Consider the following 16,520-nt stretch of genomic DNA (forward strand, 5'->3'; position numbering starts at 1 on the left):
AGCTCCTCGGCTGTAGCTTGATATGATAACATACCCTGAAATTTAAGGGGTCAGATACTGACTCCCAGGCAAACTTTCTCACGGCTCGTTACACAGCTGCTATCCCCGAACGATTACAAGACTGTTCATCATTTATGAGCCCACGCTCAGGTCTCGACTGATACCATTTCCAAGAGAATTTCGTTTCTCGATCTTCACTGGCATGGATCACCAACAGCTGTCTGTTCCTAATCTCTGCCGCGCGAACCTTCCCTTGATCCCTGCAACCTACTTCCACCAGGAACCTGGTACGAGCTACCAATCACCAATCAAAGTCTCCCACGAAAGGATAAGCTTGGAAGTCGCAGATCTTCTCGCCGTCAGCTGTGTAGTGAAGGCCTTTAAAACACGTTGCACAGAAAAAACACGGATCCTCACACGCCAAGGCATCATTTATGGTCACCCACCTGAAAGACAATAGTTTAGCTGACCAATCGTCTGTCCCTTTACCGTTGTCGACAGTTCAATGTTGATAATGGAGAGATTAAGATACACGTTTACGCCAAACGGCAAACGTGAATTTGTACCACGTGACCAAGTTTCCCCCTTAATTGTCCTTGACTGTTTATTACTTTTACTGAAAAATAAGTAGTCATTTCACGCCAGTTTTATCCATAAGAATTGTTCTGGAGAGTTTTTATCTGCTTTATATATCTATTCTGAGAAATTCTCAACTTGAATCTGACGCCCCTTCCACATTTCCAATAATGCACCTTATTTGCCCCCCCCCCCCCCCCCCCCCCCACCACCCCAATTCTTGCATAACCTTTGTTTTTCATCTCTCCCGGGTATTACAGCCGTCCCAGGAGAAATTGGAAACAATGCTTATGCAAAATTTTGGGGGGCAAATAAGGTGCATTATGGGAAATGTGGAAGTGGCGTATAAGTAAAATTAACGCGGGTAAAATCGAACGACGAATAGGTTTCATCGTGTCGCCATTTTTGCGTAATCATTTCATCTATGTTAACCTCTAACAAAAAAACTATTTCTAGTCTGAGAAACGAACGCAGAATTTCCATACTGATGACGTCTAACTAGCGTGATCTGGTTAGTGCCTCTGATTGGGTAAAGCAAATTTTCAACCAATCAGAAGCACTACCCAGATCAGGGTAGTGACACGTCATCAGTATGGAATTTCTGAGCTCGTTTCTCAGACGTTATTTGACGGGGAAACCAGTGGTGGCGTCGCCAAATTATTTCTGACAATTTATTAACTACACATGTTGAACACCATTTACTTGTTAGAAAATGAGAATTTTCACATTCTCACATACACCATAATGCAACTTGTTTACCCACCAAAATTTTGCATAAGCATTGTTTCCAATTTTCTCCTGGGTGTTACAGTCGTCCCAAGACAACTCGAAGACGATGGCAAAATTTTGGGGGGTACACAAGGTGCATTATAGTCAATGTGAATATGCTGAATAACCCTTTCCGGTAATCCCATGAACAAGCTAAGGCACCAACTCGGCGAAGACCCGAATACCGGGCTCGCATTTTCACGAAATTTTACAGGCGTAATTTGTATGACACAAACTTGTCACTCACCATGCAAACGAATGTAAAACTTCGCTATTATTTCATTTGTTTTCAACAATGATATCACTGTCAAACTCGGCAACTTGAATGAATTTAAGACCCATTTTCCACAGTTGTCGACGGATTTTCGCCACCTAGTCCACGAGAAAAGTTTAAAAAAATATATAAAAACCGCGCAAAGGTTTCTTTCCAACAATAGTATTTTAAACAAGTACCTTGCAGTATAGACATCACAAACTCGGCATCTCAGCCTTTTTCCACGGTGTTTAAATACCTGCAGTGGGTATTCATTTCTGTTTCGTTCGTCATCTACATCCAACAGCCTGAAGACAAAAATCGAAGATGAAACAAGATGCCACTCATCGGTTGCCTTAGTGCCCTTTCTCCTCGCGCGCGCCAATTTTTAAGCGAGTCCGCGTATTACTCTCGTTCTACTAGCATCTGCCACTGAGAAAAATAACTGGACCCCTGGTCTAATAATCAAAAAAGGGCCATGGCCAGTGAAAGATCTAAGATACAGTTAAACGGGCAAATAATCGTGCAACTTGTTTTGTAACATCACTACAAAACGAGTTGAAAAGCGATGTTGCGCGTTTAACCACCCACGTTCAAACCTGTCTCGCGACAAATCAGGTTTCATTCAAGGGTGGTAAAACGGGCAACATTACGTAGCTTTCCAACTCGTTTTGCAGCAATGTGGCAAAACAAGTTGCACGTTTTTTGTTGCCTGTCTTACCTTACCTTAAAAGGAACTGACTAACGTACGCGCAAGCGAGTGAGCAAACGATGGAATATCGAAAGGGCAAAACCACAAAAAAAGATTAACGAACAATCGGAATTGAACAGAATGCGCATGACAATGAGCGGTCATTTGTATTCCCGTGAGAAAATAGAGAGAGAATAGGAGATTTAACTGGACGGACAGAGTCTGAGTTTAGAGGAGCAACTAGTAACTCTAGGAAATTGGAATTTTCTGAAAAAAAGAGTCACCTCAAAAATTCATAACATCCAATTTTCTTGTTTTACTTACACACTTTTTCAGGCTACAAAGGATTTAAAAGTCCTATATAGACGTTTGTGTACGTTCTCGTAAAGGGAAAATGTTTAAATGTCTTTGATAAAACTTACCTCAAATCAGTAAAAATAATAAGATGTTCACAATTTCCTTGATGGCAGTATAAATATGGATAACCCAGCCTGATCTTCAGGTCTTCAAACACCATATCTTCCATTCGTTTACTAGTGAATAATCCAAGTCCCGGACACTTTCTTCTCTGAGGGTCTTTTGCCCAGTCTCTAATAACTCTTATAGAGTGAAATAAAAACGTCCTTAACTTTATTTTGGAGAAAATCACGGATAGCATTATCACATGCAGTGTAAAAACAAGGCGATGTTAGGTTAACGACACAAGTATCACGACTTAACTTACTTACTTGCTGTAATCCCTTGACAATGGATCTCTTCTATCATTATAGAATACCCCCTCAATGAAGAAGAATCCAGATTTGAAATTTTCCTGCAATGTTTTTACCAAGCAACGAGAAATAAGGTCTTTGATGAAAACTTTGTAAACCTTTCCCTCCTAACAGAGGTCTCTCACGGCGAGAGAAAATGATGGAAAAAAAAAGAGACATCTGCCGGCCCCCGAGGCGTGCTTTCATGAAGACGCAATCACATTTTCGAAACTTACCACTTTTCAAGATCGGTTTCGTTTAATTTGAAATACGCGTAGCCTGTTGAGACTTCATGCTGGAATTTCTGAGCCCACACTTGTTATCGTGCAAACCGGGTTGCTCAGTTTTGTCCCACGTGACTAAAACCTTAGTAGTTGTTAAGGAAATGCCAGCACATGCGTGATAAAAAACGCACCAGGGGTTGGCAGAGGTCTCTCTCGCTCTTTCCTCTTCTTTATGGCTTGCCTTGAGATATCTCTGCGCGCAGGGGAGATAAACCTGTATAATCATGAGGGAAATACCGTAAAATTCCGAAAATAAGCCCTGGGGCTTATATTTTTCGAAGGCCGTTTTTGAGGGGCTTATTTTTGGAGGGGCTTATATTCGGAGGGGCTTATATACGGAGGGAAATTTGCGTTTCAAAATCGATTGGGCTAGCTTTATAGTTCGAAGGAAATTTACCGTTTTTGCTTTGTTTTACTTTGTATTTGAGGGCAATTTTCCAAGTACAACCCCCGGGGGGGCTTATATTTGGAGGGGCTTATACATGGAGGGGCTTATTTTCGGAATTTTACGGTAGCCTATGAACAAGTGTTCGATTTATATGGGGATTACTTCTGAGCGTGCACTCATGGAGTCAACAATGACTCAACCAAAAGTAACATGCACCGAATTTTATTCTGAGAAATTAAGCTGGAAGAGAAAATGCTTCAATAAGCTTTAGATATTATTTTCCCTCTCAATCACAATAGGTACTAGTAAATCGTTCACATGGGGAAATTAATATTTTTTGATAGATTACAAGGAAAGTGATGAAATTTGGCGATTTTTTAGGGTTTACCTCGGTATAAGACTAAGGACCTGTGAACTTTTTCTTTGTTTTGCATCTTTGGTTTTCCTAGGTTCTGTTGGGCTGACTTCTTTGTTTTCATATTTTTTACGTCACGACCATAAAGGTTAACAGTTTCTTGCAACAAGGAAAAGCCAGTTTTTGTTGTACCACTTGTAAGTTACGGATAGTCAAAGTCAGCACATTCATGTTGTGTTCCCCTACCCCAATCCCCAGCTCTGAAAACTCTATAACAGAGTGGGCCGTGTGCACTTGGCCTGTGGCCAATGCCATCACCTACATGCCATTAGGGTGTCACCTGATGATTGTAACATACACACCTTAGCTGTTGGCTGTGAAAGGGCATCGGGATTTTCGCTATGATCTCCAAGTATCATTCCATCAGCTGTACAGAAAATCTTGTCACGCAATTCTGTAAGGCACTGGCAACAGAATTAAAACAATTGGATGTAGATTACATGTAGATTAAATTTAAAATCAGGATTTTTTTCAGTTGTTATTAATAAGCAATTAATGATCGCCCCTCTTTTTTAAAACAGTAAGTAGGCCTTCATCAAATTCCCTAACCCCCCTTTCAAAATAAGGCTAAATGCAAAACCTTTCTCATGAACTTGAATTTACTTGTTCTTATCAAAGGCTTTGCACTTACTTTACTATGACACAGGTTCAGAGCAACTTGAAAATGGCCTGCATTCCAGAGAAAATAAATATATAAAAAATAAAACAATAAATCTGCAATTTTTAAGGCTTGGACAAATAAATGTAGATATGATGAAGAGTCTTTCAATCAAAGTAATACAAAGCTTTTACCTGACTGCCTAACACGAGAAATTCTTGAACCTTGTTTTGCTGGTCAAGGATGAGAAAAAAAATTATATCAGAAAAAATTATTAACCATTTTGAAAACAACAACAACAGCAGCACCAATACCAACAACAAAATAATTCATGTGAAACAAAATTAACATTTAATTAGTAACATGCTTTTATCTCTTTACTTGATGTCCTGGGACCAAGGCTGGAATTCCCGAGTGAGCACGATGGGCACAGCTTGCCCGCTTGGGTAGCCAATCAGAGTGCAGGATTCACTTCATCTTGCCCACTCGCTCTCAGATTCAGCCATATGATAAAAAGCCTTACAGAGTGATTAACATACTTACCTTTCTTGGATGATAAATAGCAACTGACAAGATCACTTCATCTGTTTTAACCTCTTCAAATGCTAAGGGCTCCTTTGTTGGTGCTACTTCCTGTATATAATTTAGACATGTTATAATCATAAGTTCCTTAGTCACAGTCAAAGCTTTACATCCCATTAAGTCCCATGGTGGTTGCTTCGCCTATTTTTGGTTGCCCCCTACATAGTGCTTTTTACATACATAACATAAAACTTTATTTATACTCGAATTTTCAAGTAGCTAACAAGCTAATATCTTTGATCTGACACTACATGAAAATAATATAGAAATATATGTATACATTAAATGCATTATAAGTAATAATAATAAAATAATATTAATAATAATAAGCACATAAAAATAAGAGAGAAAAGAAAAGAAAATATTATTTACAATTCACAACTTTAAGTTTAAGTATGTCAGGCAAAAAGAATCTACATGAAGGTAACATCCTGTATTTTGGTCTTAAAGTCTGCAAAAAAACTGGTACGAAAAAAGTCCGGCAGTGCATTCCACTGCTTAGCTGAAAAGTAAGAAAAGGGGCTAAGACCAAAGGTAGTTGTTTTAGGTTTACTTAGTGAAAGAATGTAGTTGCCACGAAGATCATAGGAAGAGGACTGGAGTGAAAACATATTCTTCATATAAGCAGGAAAATGGCTTAATTGATCATTGATCATTGTGCATTTCAGAAAAATAATGACCTTATCCTTTCAGTTTGCTTATGTTTGGTGCCATCATATCTTGCTCAGTGTAAAAAATTGCATGTATAACGATTTCATGCTGCATACAGGTACGCTTCTATCAGTGACAGTTACAAACACACAGTCGTAAACCTGATAATCAACTTTAATATGTCAGTTAAAAATAAACATACTTTTACTATATAATTCACTTCTTTCTTGTGTGAGGTGAGTTTTCCTTTCCTCTCTTTAAGCAACCTGTAAAGTCACAAAGTAATCGGCAAATTTATTAAAGGCAATATCCTTTTACATTCTTTAAGCAAAAAAATGGTGCAAAAATAGCTAGATGCACTTCACAGCTTTGTAAGGATCCCACATTTGATATTTTATACAAACAAGGAGGACAAAAAATTGGTTTATCCATAGTGAAGTATGTCTTGCCTCAGTGAATGAAGTTCAACTCCTTCAGGAATCTGGTCTTTAAAGATGTCAATAGATTCTAGACTTTCTGGCTCAGCAGCACACTAGAAAACAGAAAATATCACTCAATAAATTAGTGCATTTAAAGTTACTTACAGGCAAATTCTGTTCACTTTATTGATGAAATCATGACAAATGGATTTTAATTCATTACTTTCCCCTTATTGAGGGTAAAGAAAATGCAGCTTTACCTATCATATTTTGATTAAAAAAACAACAGTCACGATGTGCGAATGAATTGAAGAGGTGCCCAGATAAAAGCCACAGGTAACCTCTGATAAACTTAAAGATTCTCCTTCCAAACTGTCATATTGCCATCTTTTTGCTTGTGAAAAAGGAAATACTTGTCTTGCAAAACCTAACAAAGCTCTGGGATAAGGACCAGCATAGAAAATAATGAGACAAAAGAAAAAAAAGACGAACAAATATCCCCAAACTTAATCTGGGATTACATTATTTTTAAAAATTCTAAACTTTTAGATTGTCCAGGCATAAAATTATTATTAAAAATGTAATCAATGTGTAAATCCCTTCTCCATCATTCACTAGTTGAAAAACAGACATCAGATCAAATTACATGATTCTATTAAAAATACAGACATTATCGTTCAGGCCTGTCACTAAGATTTCAAGTTACCAGGTTGGTGCGATTAGTAGGCAGGGAATTAAACTGTAAGAAAGTCCTTTTGCTTTTTTTTCCCTTTGTCTCCCATAAAAGTAGTCTGGGCTCATGCTTGTGGTAGGCAAGGGAAATCCCTGGTCTCTGGCCCTTAGTGATACAGCCTTGACATTACTGGTAAATACCTTTAAGTTGCTTGGACTTGTCCAAATAAAAGGAGAAAAGGGAAGAAAAAAAGGAAGGAAAAATAAAAGAGTGAGTATATGAAACATACATGTACCTTATTATGAGACTGATAGCTTTAAAAGAATGCTAGATTGAACTACAACAGTGGAAACTTGATATAATGAACCACTGTAACTATAATGAAGTCCTTGGTAATAGCAAACCTCAATGTGGAGAACAAATTTTGCCAGACCCTTGGTCCTTCATTGTAATATATAGATTTAGCCAGGGTCCTTCATTATATATCAAGGTTGCAGTGTGTCCAGTTTGAATGGAAAACTAAGAAGACTGAAGTGTGACCCAGAGATGAAGGAGCCCAGAAAGCTACACAGATACTAGTAAGCCTGTTGACAACATGGACAATGACTGTCAACAATTTTCTATGGTATTAATTTACCAGTAAAAAAATGCTAATACTGCTCCAAAATTGGATTGAAGGGAAGGAAGAGGAGAGAGAGCTGAACAGGAAAAGGTCTGGGCGCAGTCTCCAGGTGTATATATAGCTGCATAAAAAAAACTGCTTTTGACTGGTGCATCAAACTGAAAAGAGTTTAGCTGGCTTGAATGTCAGCAGGATCCCATAAGCTGGTGCATGCAACTACCATACTTAGACCAAACAACAGCATGTACACAGATCAGTTATTTTCAGCATCATTTTGGAGACCTTTTTCCCACAAAAATAGTTCTAAGCACTGTCCTGTATGTGTACATATCCACAGTACAATAAATAACAAAAAAGGGGATGCCAGGAAACCATCAGAAATACTGTTTCCTGGCCTCCAGTTTTTGCTGCCTGATTTGTAAGAGGTTCAAGTTGAAGTTCAAGTTTATTAAAACACTTTGGATACATATCATAACCATTGATCCTTGCCCCCAAAATAGCCTAGCTAGTCGAGGCAGGAAGGAAAAGTAAAAAAAATGACAGTAACAGGGAGAACTTCAAGCATAACAATAAAGAAGACAGATACAGGAACATTACCATATTATATTAACAAGACAGTGAGTACATACACATTTCAAAATAGGTACATAAAACAATGTATGAATGAAATTAACCTGGAAATTTAAAATTTACTAAATATGTCAATTAAAGTAGGCACGTCAACATAAAATGTCCAGTAGCCAACTCGGTAGGGTATTCTTAAATATATATTTAGGTAGAGCATGATCACTGTTGGGAATGCTATTCCATATCTATTCCATGTCTTTGCACCAATTCTTGAAAAGGAGTTCTTCATATGGTCTGTTCTCGAGTGCTTAAGGTAGAAATTGCCAGCCACAGAAAATCGTGTTTTATGATGCGATGATGTATTTTTGAAGAATACGTAAATAAGTTGGAAACCTTTGGAGGTGTTACATTATTGAATACATCGTGCACAATATAAGGCAGATTGTTTTAAAATAAAGAAGAATAGGAGGAAGAAAATTAGATAACTTGAACAAAGAAAGAATTATTTGGTAGGCAAAATTTGTGGGAGAATCGATCTAAAAATAAACTGGTCTGTGAAAATGCCACTGCATGGGCACAACAGAGATCTTAAACAGGGGCAGTTCTTATAGTTTTTTACTGGAGGAATCCAAACTTGTGCACCACTAAAACTTTTTCTACTGCCGTACAGCTAATCATTTTCCACCATTATAGATCAGTACATGTCATCTCTGGTGAACAAAGAACCTTTCATGGAGAATAATTTGTATTCAATTTCAACGTATTCATTCACTGAATTTTATAAACTCGCATTAACCTGATGGACACATTAAGGGTAGTTTACCCCCTGGAACTCCCCCCCCCCTGCCCCCACCCACCACGAATCCAGCACTATCAAAGCACCTGGGATTCTCCAAACCTCAAGGGTGGTAGCACTATTTGGGCTTTTATCAGTCAATTTAAACAACGACCCTGGAACATATTGACCTGGCATATTGAGGAGGAAGCCATGTCACCGTCGGTATTTTACTACTGTATTTGCATTTTTCTCTGTCACTGTCGCAGTTTCAAGCCATCTTTGTGTCTTTGTCAATGTCATTGTCTCAAGGCCATGTCGCTTGTCGGAATTTTACCCTGGCAGGGCATCACAGCTGGAGATCAAGCCTAGAGACCCGCTGGAGGTCAAGCCTTATCGAAATACATGGAAATGGGGCATAAAAAAGTTGCCTGAGATCGCACAGCTTATCCCTTTTAAGCTACGCTGTAGAAATATATTTTCTTTTTTTTAGGGCTAGATGTTATCAAGTTAACTGTCTGAATTGAATAATAATTCTGATTCACTTTTGAAACAATTCTTCACTGCTTTTTTTACATTTAGAAACAGCCTCTTAAAATTCCTAATGATTAATCTTACCTACACACTTCAGTCAAGTCTGTCATTATCTCCACGGACACGTTCATCTCTCCCGCCATCTCTTCGAGATCAAGTTCTTGAAACTGTAATTTGAACTCTTTTATTGAGATTAACGACGAAGTACATTCACCTCGCGCCGCCATTTTGATCGAATTTCGACGTGGATCAAACAATCATTGTGATTGGACGATTGAGGCTGAGTTTGGAATTAGCCAATCAAAATGCGTCTTATAAAATGTGTTTGGGTGAAAGAATTACCTTATTATGGTCTGTTTTCCAACACAGCCGCGATCGGATGTGTTTTGCTTTCTGCATTCGGAGGGTAGGTATGCATACCTCGAGGCAAAAATTTCAATACCCATTTCACAGCAAACAATCATTCTGTTTTACCTCTATCAGGTTCTCCTCTGTCCAGATTGCAGAACCAATGGTATGACATATATCTTGCGAAATGAGCTCATCCCCATACAACTGGCAGGCGGAAAAACCTTCAGTTCAAGATGCAATTTCCTTCCTTTTTAACAACGAAATATTAAGCGATGTACACTTTATGGTCGGAAAAGGTACACAAAGGCGACGTATACCGGCTCACAAGTTTGTACTGGCTGTAAGAAGTGCTGTTTTCGATGCTATGTTCAATGGTGGTATCTCGGCCCAATCCGACGAAGTAGAATTGCCCGACGTTGAATATTCCGCTTTCCAGTCATTACTTCGCTTCCTGTACACAGACGAGGTGCAAATCGGACCAGAGACAGTGATGACGACTCTGTACACGGCCAAGAAATACGCGGTTCCAACGTTAGAGAACGCCTGTGTGGATTTCTTGAAAAAGAATTTGAGTGCTGACAATGCTTTTATGTTGCTCAGTCAGGCTCGATTATTCGATGAGCCTCAGTTAGCTGCCCTTTGCCTTGAATGCATTGATAAGAACACCACAGAAGCTCTTGCGGCTGAGGGATTTACAGACATTGATTTTGACACATTCTGTGTTGTTTTGCAAAGGGATACTCTCTCGATTCGTGAAAACCAGCTCTTCGCGGCAGCTTTGCGCTGGGCTGAGCATGAGTGTCAGAGACGGAGAATACCAAGCACCTCAGAAAATAAAAGGTCAGATTATAAACAGTATTGGTTTTTTAGACCTGGGTTCAAAACTGTATCCTCGCAACATGAATTGCATGCTCGACAAAGACCTTATTTGATTTCTGCAGGTTCTTTTTTGAGAATGTCAAAATTGAACAAGCAAAAGGAGGGCACTGCTGGCAGGAGTGTCCTCAATGTTAGTTTTTTTTCATGCTAGAAACATTGAGCCTTGTTCTGTGTTGTTTTGTGTTTCACTTTCCTTCAATTCTATGAGCTTCGTGACTAAAAAACAATGATGTGATCCTCAGCATGTCACAAGCATGACAAAGAAAAATCTTGAGTCCCAGACAGGATTCAAACCATGAGCTTCCAAATAGTGGATGAGTGCTCAGCTATCTACTGAGTTATGGAGAGACTTGTGTGCACTAAGGTCAAATTTAACATGTGTCCTGCGTATGGTTACATGTAGGATCAGTAATTTCAAGAGCATACTGTATGATTCACAAACATAGAACAGTACCCTGTTGCATCTCTTTCATAGTTGGGTTGACCTATAAACTCATTGAAACATGAAAATTTTAGCAGAGAAAATAGTGGTGGGGTAAGATCTCAAAAAAGCAAGCCAGCCTGGTCAAATGATCTCATATATGAGTACCATTAGCGTTGTGTAAAATGCTAAATTCAGTAGACTTCAATTTGGCAAGGGTTACAATAATTAGTTTAAAAATAATACCATTTATTTTGTTTCTTTATCTCCTTTTAGAAATGTTCTGTCAAGAGCCTTGTACATGATTCGTTTTCCTCTGATGAGTATTGAAGAGTTTGCTGTTAGTGTTGCACAGTCTGGAATCCTAACAGATAAGGAAGTGGTCAGCATGTTCCTTCATTTCACTGTCAACCCTAAACCACAGGTCCAGTTTCTTGACAGGCCACGCTGCTGTCTTACCGGCAAAGAAAAGGCAATCTGTCGCTTTCAAAAGGTGGAAAGTCGCTGGGGTTATAGTGGCACCAGTGACAGGATACGATTCAGCTGTAATCGCCGCATCTTTGTTGTGGGCTTTGGCTTGTATGGGTCCATGTATGGTCCAAGTGACTATCAGGTAACAATTCAAATCATTGCAACTGACACTAATAAAATCTGTGGTCACAATGACACAGCATTCAGCAGTGATGGCAGTGACTCTACGTTTCGCGTGATGTTTAAGGAGCCTGTGGAGATTCTCTCTGGAGTTAGTTACACTGCATGTGCAACCCTCAAAGGACCTGATTCCCATTATGGCACGTCAGGGGGAAAGAAAGTCGTTTATGAAACAGAGCAGAAAGAGAAAATTATTTTCCAGTTTTCATACGCTACAGGAAATAATAATGGAACCTCTGTTGAAGATGGCCAGCTTCCTGAAATAATATTTTACACTTAATGAAAAGAATGCAACTCACTTGCAGTATTAAAGGAATGCTTTCAAAAAAGGCCCGAAGGGCATATCATTCTTTTTTTTTCACAAATGAAAGGACAGCAAGTGTTTTATCTAGAGTCACATACATGCAACCAGTACCTGTTTTCTTTTGCCCATCACCCTCCATCGTATGTTATCTTTTTTTTCCTGATGCACAGTTTTGTGCTAAGGTAACAGTACACCAGCCTTTTCAAAATTAACCTGGGGCCTTTTTGAATGTTTGCAAGGGCAGTTTAGCCATTTCTTTTTTGTTAACATAATCCTAAGTGTGAATATCAAGGGATGACTATTGTGTTGACGTGTTTTGCTTTTGCACTGTCTAATGGCCAGGCATGAAAAAGCTAGTGTAGATTGAAGTTGTTGGCTCTTTTAGACTGCTTAGCAGGGGCTTGGAGGTAGTGGGTGCAAGAAAGAACGGGCGCATGAGATGGAGACATGCGAGGGGAGAGAGAGCATGTCTCCCTCTTGTGCGCCCATTCTTTCTTCCAAGTGCCTGCTATGCAGTCTAGGCTGTTTTTGGCTCTTTGTGCTGTATCTTATAGGCAAAAATAGAAGATCCTTAAAGTACATTAGCTTCTACGATGCATTCATCCACTTTTTCAAAAAGTGATTTTGAATCAAAATCAAGAGAAATTTCGTGGCTGTGAATACTAAACCTTGTAGATAAGAGTATTTACTCATACATGTATAATGATATTATGTGAATTGTCATTATAAGTAAACACTCAGGAAATTCTTTTGCCCCAACAAAGGCAAAGCTGCCTTGTTTTTGATTCCACAATACCATTTCAGGGAAACAAGTAATCTGAAAGAAGGCTTTGCACATTAGGAAAGCAGGTAATCATGTATTTTCTCTGTTTAGTTTTAAGCTAAAAATCTCAAACCATCTTCATTCTGGTTGTGGTATTAAATAGCCAGTTGGTGGCTGCAACAGCAGCCCTTCAGCTTGAAACATTTGGACTTTTAGTATCTGAATTGTTGGCAAATTTCTCCCAGAAAGGAAAAAAAAAACTGTTTACAGGGTATAACATTTTTTGTGTATGTCATGTATAGAATGTCAATTTTTGTTGGTAGAACATTGGAAAAATATTATTGTCATCAGAAGCCAGTTTGAAAGGGCTTTAAGTGGGTTAGTCATACCACTTAGCAGTTAAGTTTTCTCTTAAATATTGAAACGAATGCTGACTTAGACGAACTTAGACAATCACTGGAGCTTCAGAACTTATAATCAGCGGGTTGTTTAAAGCCTTTGATAACTTTCATTAGCCTTTGGGAGACAAGGAAATCTTAGTTTTTGCCTCAAATTTATGATGGAAGCCTAAGATTTTGTAGAATTAGCGCTTTCGAGTGCAAGTTTGTTTCCGTGCATTTATGTATATAAAGGCTGTACAGAACTGACATAAATGTGTTGAATTTAGATATGTGGGCCTTGTGAATCATAAGTGTAGTCAATAAATTGGTTTGTCTTTGTTAAATGATTTTGTGACTGATTTTCTTCGTGACGTAAATTTTCCATTGTGTCTGTCAATAGAAGCTTATTTATTAGCTTGAAAAAAGAATCACAGAAAAACTGTAGATTATTTCTGGAGAATAACAAAGGTTTGGTCAGCGGGAGGGAACTTACTCAAAGGGATGACTCTCAACTTAGTTTCCTTCTCCTTTCTTTAATATTTTTTATTTTACCGATTTGTTTTTTTCGTCAAGTTAAAGGAATCTTTAAAAAAAAAGGAGTTAATTCACTTGGATGAAGAACAACAGGGCCCAGTTGTTCATAAGATGGATAGCACTATCCACCGCATAAATCTCTAATGGGGCGGCACATACCTATATGGCTTATATAAGGGAGTACCCCCCCCCCCCCCCGGGGGAGTGCAACACGACCATCTACCCATGATCGCCGGGTTTAAAGGCCAAGGCTGATTCACAAAAATCCCTTCTCTCGATTTGACCCAAAACTCTGTAATGATATGGTAATATCATTCCAACTAATAATATTAAGATAATATTAATATGAAATCTTCATAAAAAAGAATTCACCATTTTCACATTACCTAACGCACCTTGTTTACCCCCCAAAATTTTGCATAAAGATCGTATTCGATTTTTCTTGGGACGACTGTAATAACCAGGGGAAATTGGAAATTTTGCGGGCTAAAACAAGGTGTATTATGGTCTTTGTCAAAATTCGCCTCATGCATGTGAGGGAATCCGACACAGTCTTGGACTCTGGATTCCACGCCGTGGATTCAGGATTCAGGGTACTGGATTGCAGTCTCTGTCAGCGGAACCTGGATTCTTGATTCCTCTCTTAGTGTGATACCAGGCGCGTAGCTGGGGTTTGAGAAGGGGTGTTCGTACTGATACGAATATTTCTTAACAGCGGGAAATACTGCGAAAGGCGCGAGCCTTTAGGGGTCTCTGGGGCAAATTACTCCCCCAGAAAATGTTGAAATCTAGAAACCTGGAAATGCTCTTTTCAGTAGTCTCCACGTGAACTTTTCAAACTCGATCAAGTCTAAAATAACAGGTATTTTTAGTCATAACAATAACATTTCCGTCTGACTTGGAACATTCATACATAGTGATACATACCGGCTAAGTACACGAAACGTTTGACAAAACTCGACGTTTGCTGCCAGGTATCTCGGAGCAAAAGCTTAAGCCCCCCAGTTCCCTGGCCCCACTATCTTTGTACTGAAAGCAGCGTCAAACGTCAATATGTATTAAACACGTATCACCTAGATCCACCCAAATCGTATTTCCCGCCTTTCGTTTTTTGAGACTCCATTTGTCATATCCGGAACGCCTGTTAAGGAAATATCTTCAATGGTGGGATTATTTTGACTACATATAATACAAGGTCACTAGGGTATACTGGGGCCACAACATGGGCTACTTAATTTTCAACTCACATCAGGACTATTTCGTTTCGTAAAGCAAACTGTGCAATTGCATCGTCCTCGGGTGGACTTTCCCGATACTGTTATCGTTTTCTTGCAGGGTAACTTAAACTGAGCTAAAACACTCAAAGTTTGTTTTCCATTCCTCCACTATTTGCTGAAAGCTGAAAATTAACAGCTTGTGTTTTTAGTCCTCCATCATTGACCAGCAAAGGGGGTTCGTTCGAACCCCTCGAAACCCCTTCCCCCACCCCCCCGCTACGCGCCTGGATTCCAGCAATTCTTGAGCTGTATTCCGGATTCCAAAGCCCAGGATTCCAGATTTTCCGGATTCCCTTACATGATCTTACATTATGGGGCGAGAAAATGGTGAATTCACAAAACTGCTTCACGTCATTCACCAATTGCTTGTTGATATTTTAGAAAGAGGCAACAATTATGTTGAGAAGTCAGATGATAATGGATTAGCACTGCTACATGCGGACAAGTCGTTTGTAAAACGTTTATTCCTAACTTAAGTCGAAGTTGACGTTGAAATCAAACAAAGAAGAAAAAATACCATGTGAGCAGGCTGCTTACGTAAGTTGACGTAAGTGTAACGATACCATCTGGGAAAGTATACAAATCATTTGCAACTCGTTAGCGATGCGTCTTGGCGTGGCGTTAATTAAAAAAAGGCGCATACAATAAAGTAGTTTGTGTGAGCCAGCTTAATGCACATCGGTTCTAAAGAAAAGACATTATTTTTGAATGAGACAAAACCAAATATCGTATTTTTTTCCCAACGGTGTTTCATGTCGTGGAAAGGTTTTTTTATAAGTTATTTGTTCGCCTTCGACAGTATTTATATTTGACTTTAAATTTATATTGCAACGGCTAATGAGGATGAGCAAATAATTAAGATGAAGCATAATATTGGTTTCAGAAACTCAAGTTACCGAAGTTAAGGCAAACCAGTTCAGACTATCAACAATTGACCATTTTCACGTTGCCTATAATGCACTTTGTTTACCTCCAAAATTTTGCATAACCATTGTTTCCAACTTCTCCTGGGTATTACGGTCGTCACAAGAAAAAAATTGAACACAATGGCCGGTACAAAAAGAAATAAACAAATGACTGTCAAAGAGAAAAGTAATTTTCTGTCCTCTAGGGCAACTTGATTCTCATTGACCTCACTACTAATATTTTGCAAACATAAGTTACCATAGGTTGACACTTTTTTTCCGCTCACTGTCAGTGTGCTTCAGCAAAGATGGCAAAAAAAATTTTGTCGTTTGAGCCCAATTTGATTCTCAATGCAAACATGAGTAAACAACTTTGAGATGTAATAATTATCTTACTGACGTTTTCTCCTTAGTACATTACGAAATAAGGCGAACGTCTTGCAACTTGATTCTCCGGCATTACGAAGCGAGTTTACGAAATGGGCCAAAACGTTTAAGGAGAAAAATACG

General features: G+C 38.8%; 2 protein-coding genes across 2 annotated transcripts; one reads left to right on the plus strand and one right to left on the minus strand.

Moving 5' to 3' along the window:
* Positions 1-75: 75 nt before the first annotated feature.
* On the minus strand, positions 76-9,786 carry LOC140938907 (snRNA-activating protein complex subunit 3-like). Its single transcript, XM_073388430.1, has 11 exons — positions 9,630-9,786; positions 7,248-7,263; positions 6,405-6,487; positions 6,158-6,221; positions 5,266-5,355; positions 4,917-4,955; positions 4,427-4,528; positions 3,017-3,099; positions 2,711-2,887; positions 1,798-1,905; positions 76-446 (listed from the first exon to the last, which is right to left on the minus strand). The coding sequence occupies exons 1-11, from the start codon at positions 9,770-9,772 to the stop codon at positions 302-304; spliced, it is 1,050 nt and encodes a 349-aa protein (XP_073244531.1). The 5' UTR covers positions 9,773-9,786; the 3' UTR covers positions 76-301.
* A 117-nt stretch (positions 9,787-9,903) lies between these two features.
* Positions 9,904-13,638, plus strand: LOC140937214 (BTB/POZ domain-containing protein 2-like). The gene is made up of 3 exons (XM_073386749.1): positions 9,904-9,951; positions 10,029-10,736; positions 11,473-13,638. The coding sequence occupies exons 2-3, from the start codon at positions 10,081-10,083 to the stop codon at positions 12,125-12,127; spliced, it is 1,311 nt and encodes a 436-aa protein (XP_073242850.1). The 5' UTR covers positions 9,904-9,951; positions 10,029-10,080; the 3' UTR covers positions 12,128-13,638.
* The last annotated feature ends 2,882 nt before the right edge of the window (positions 13,639-16,520 follow it).

This window comes from Porites lutea, chromosome 5, assembly GCF_958299795.1.
Source record: "Porites lutea chromosome 5, jaPorLute2.1, whole genome shotgun sequence".
NCBI classification, from domain to species: domain Eukaryota; kingdom Metazoa; phylum Cnidaria; class Anthozoa; order Scleractinia; family Poritidae; genus Porites; species Porites lutea.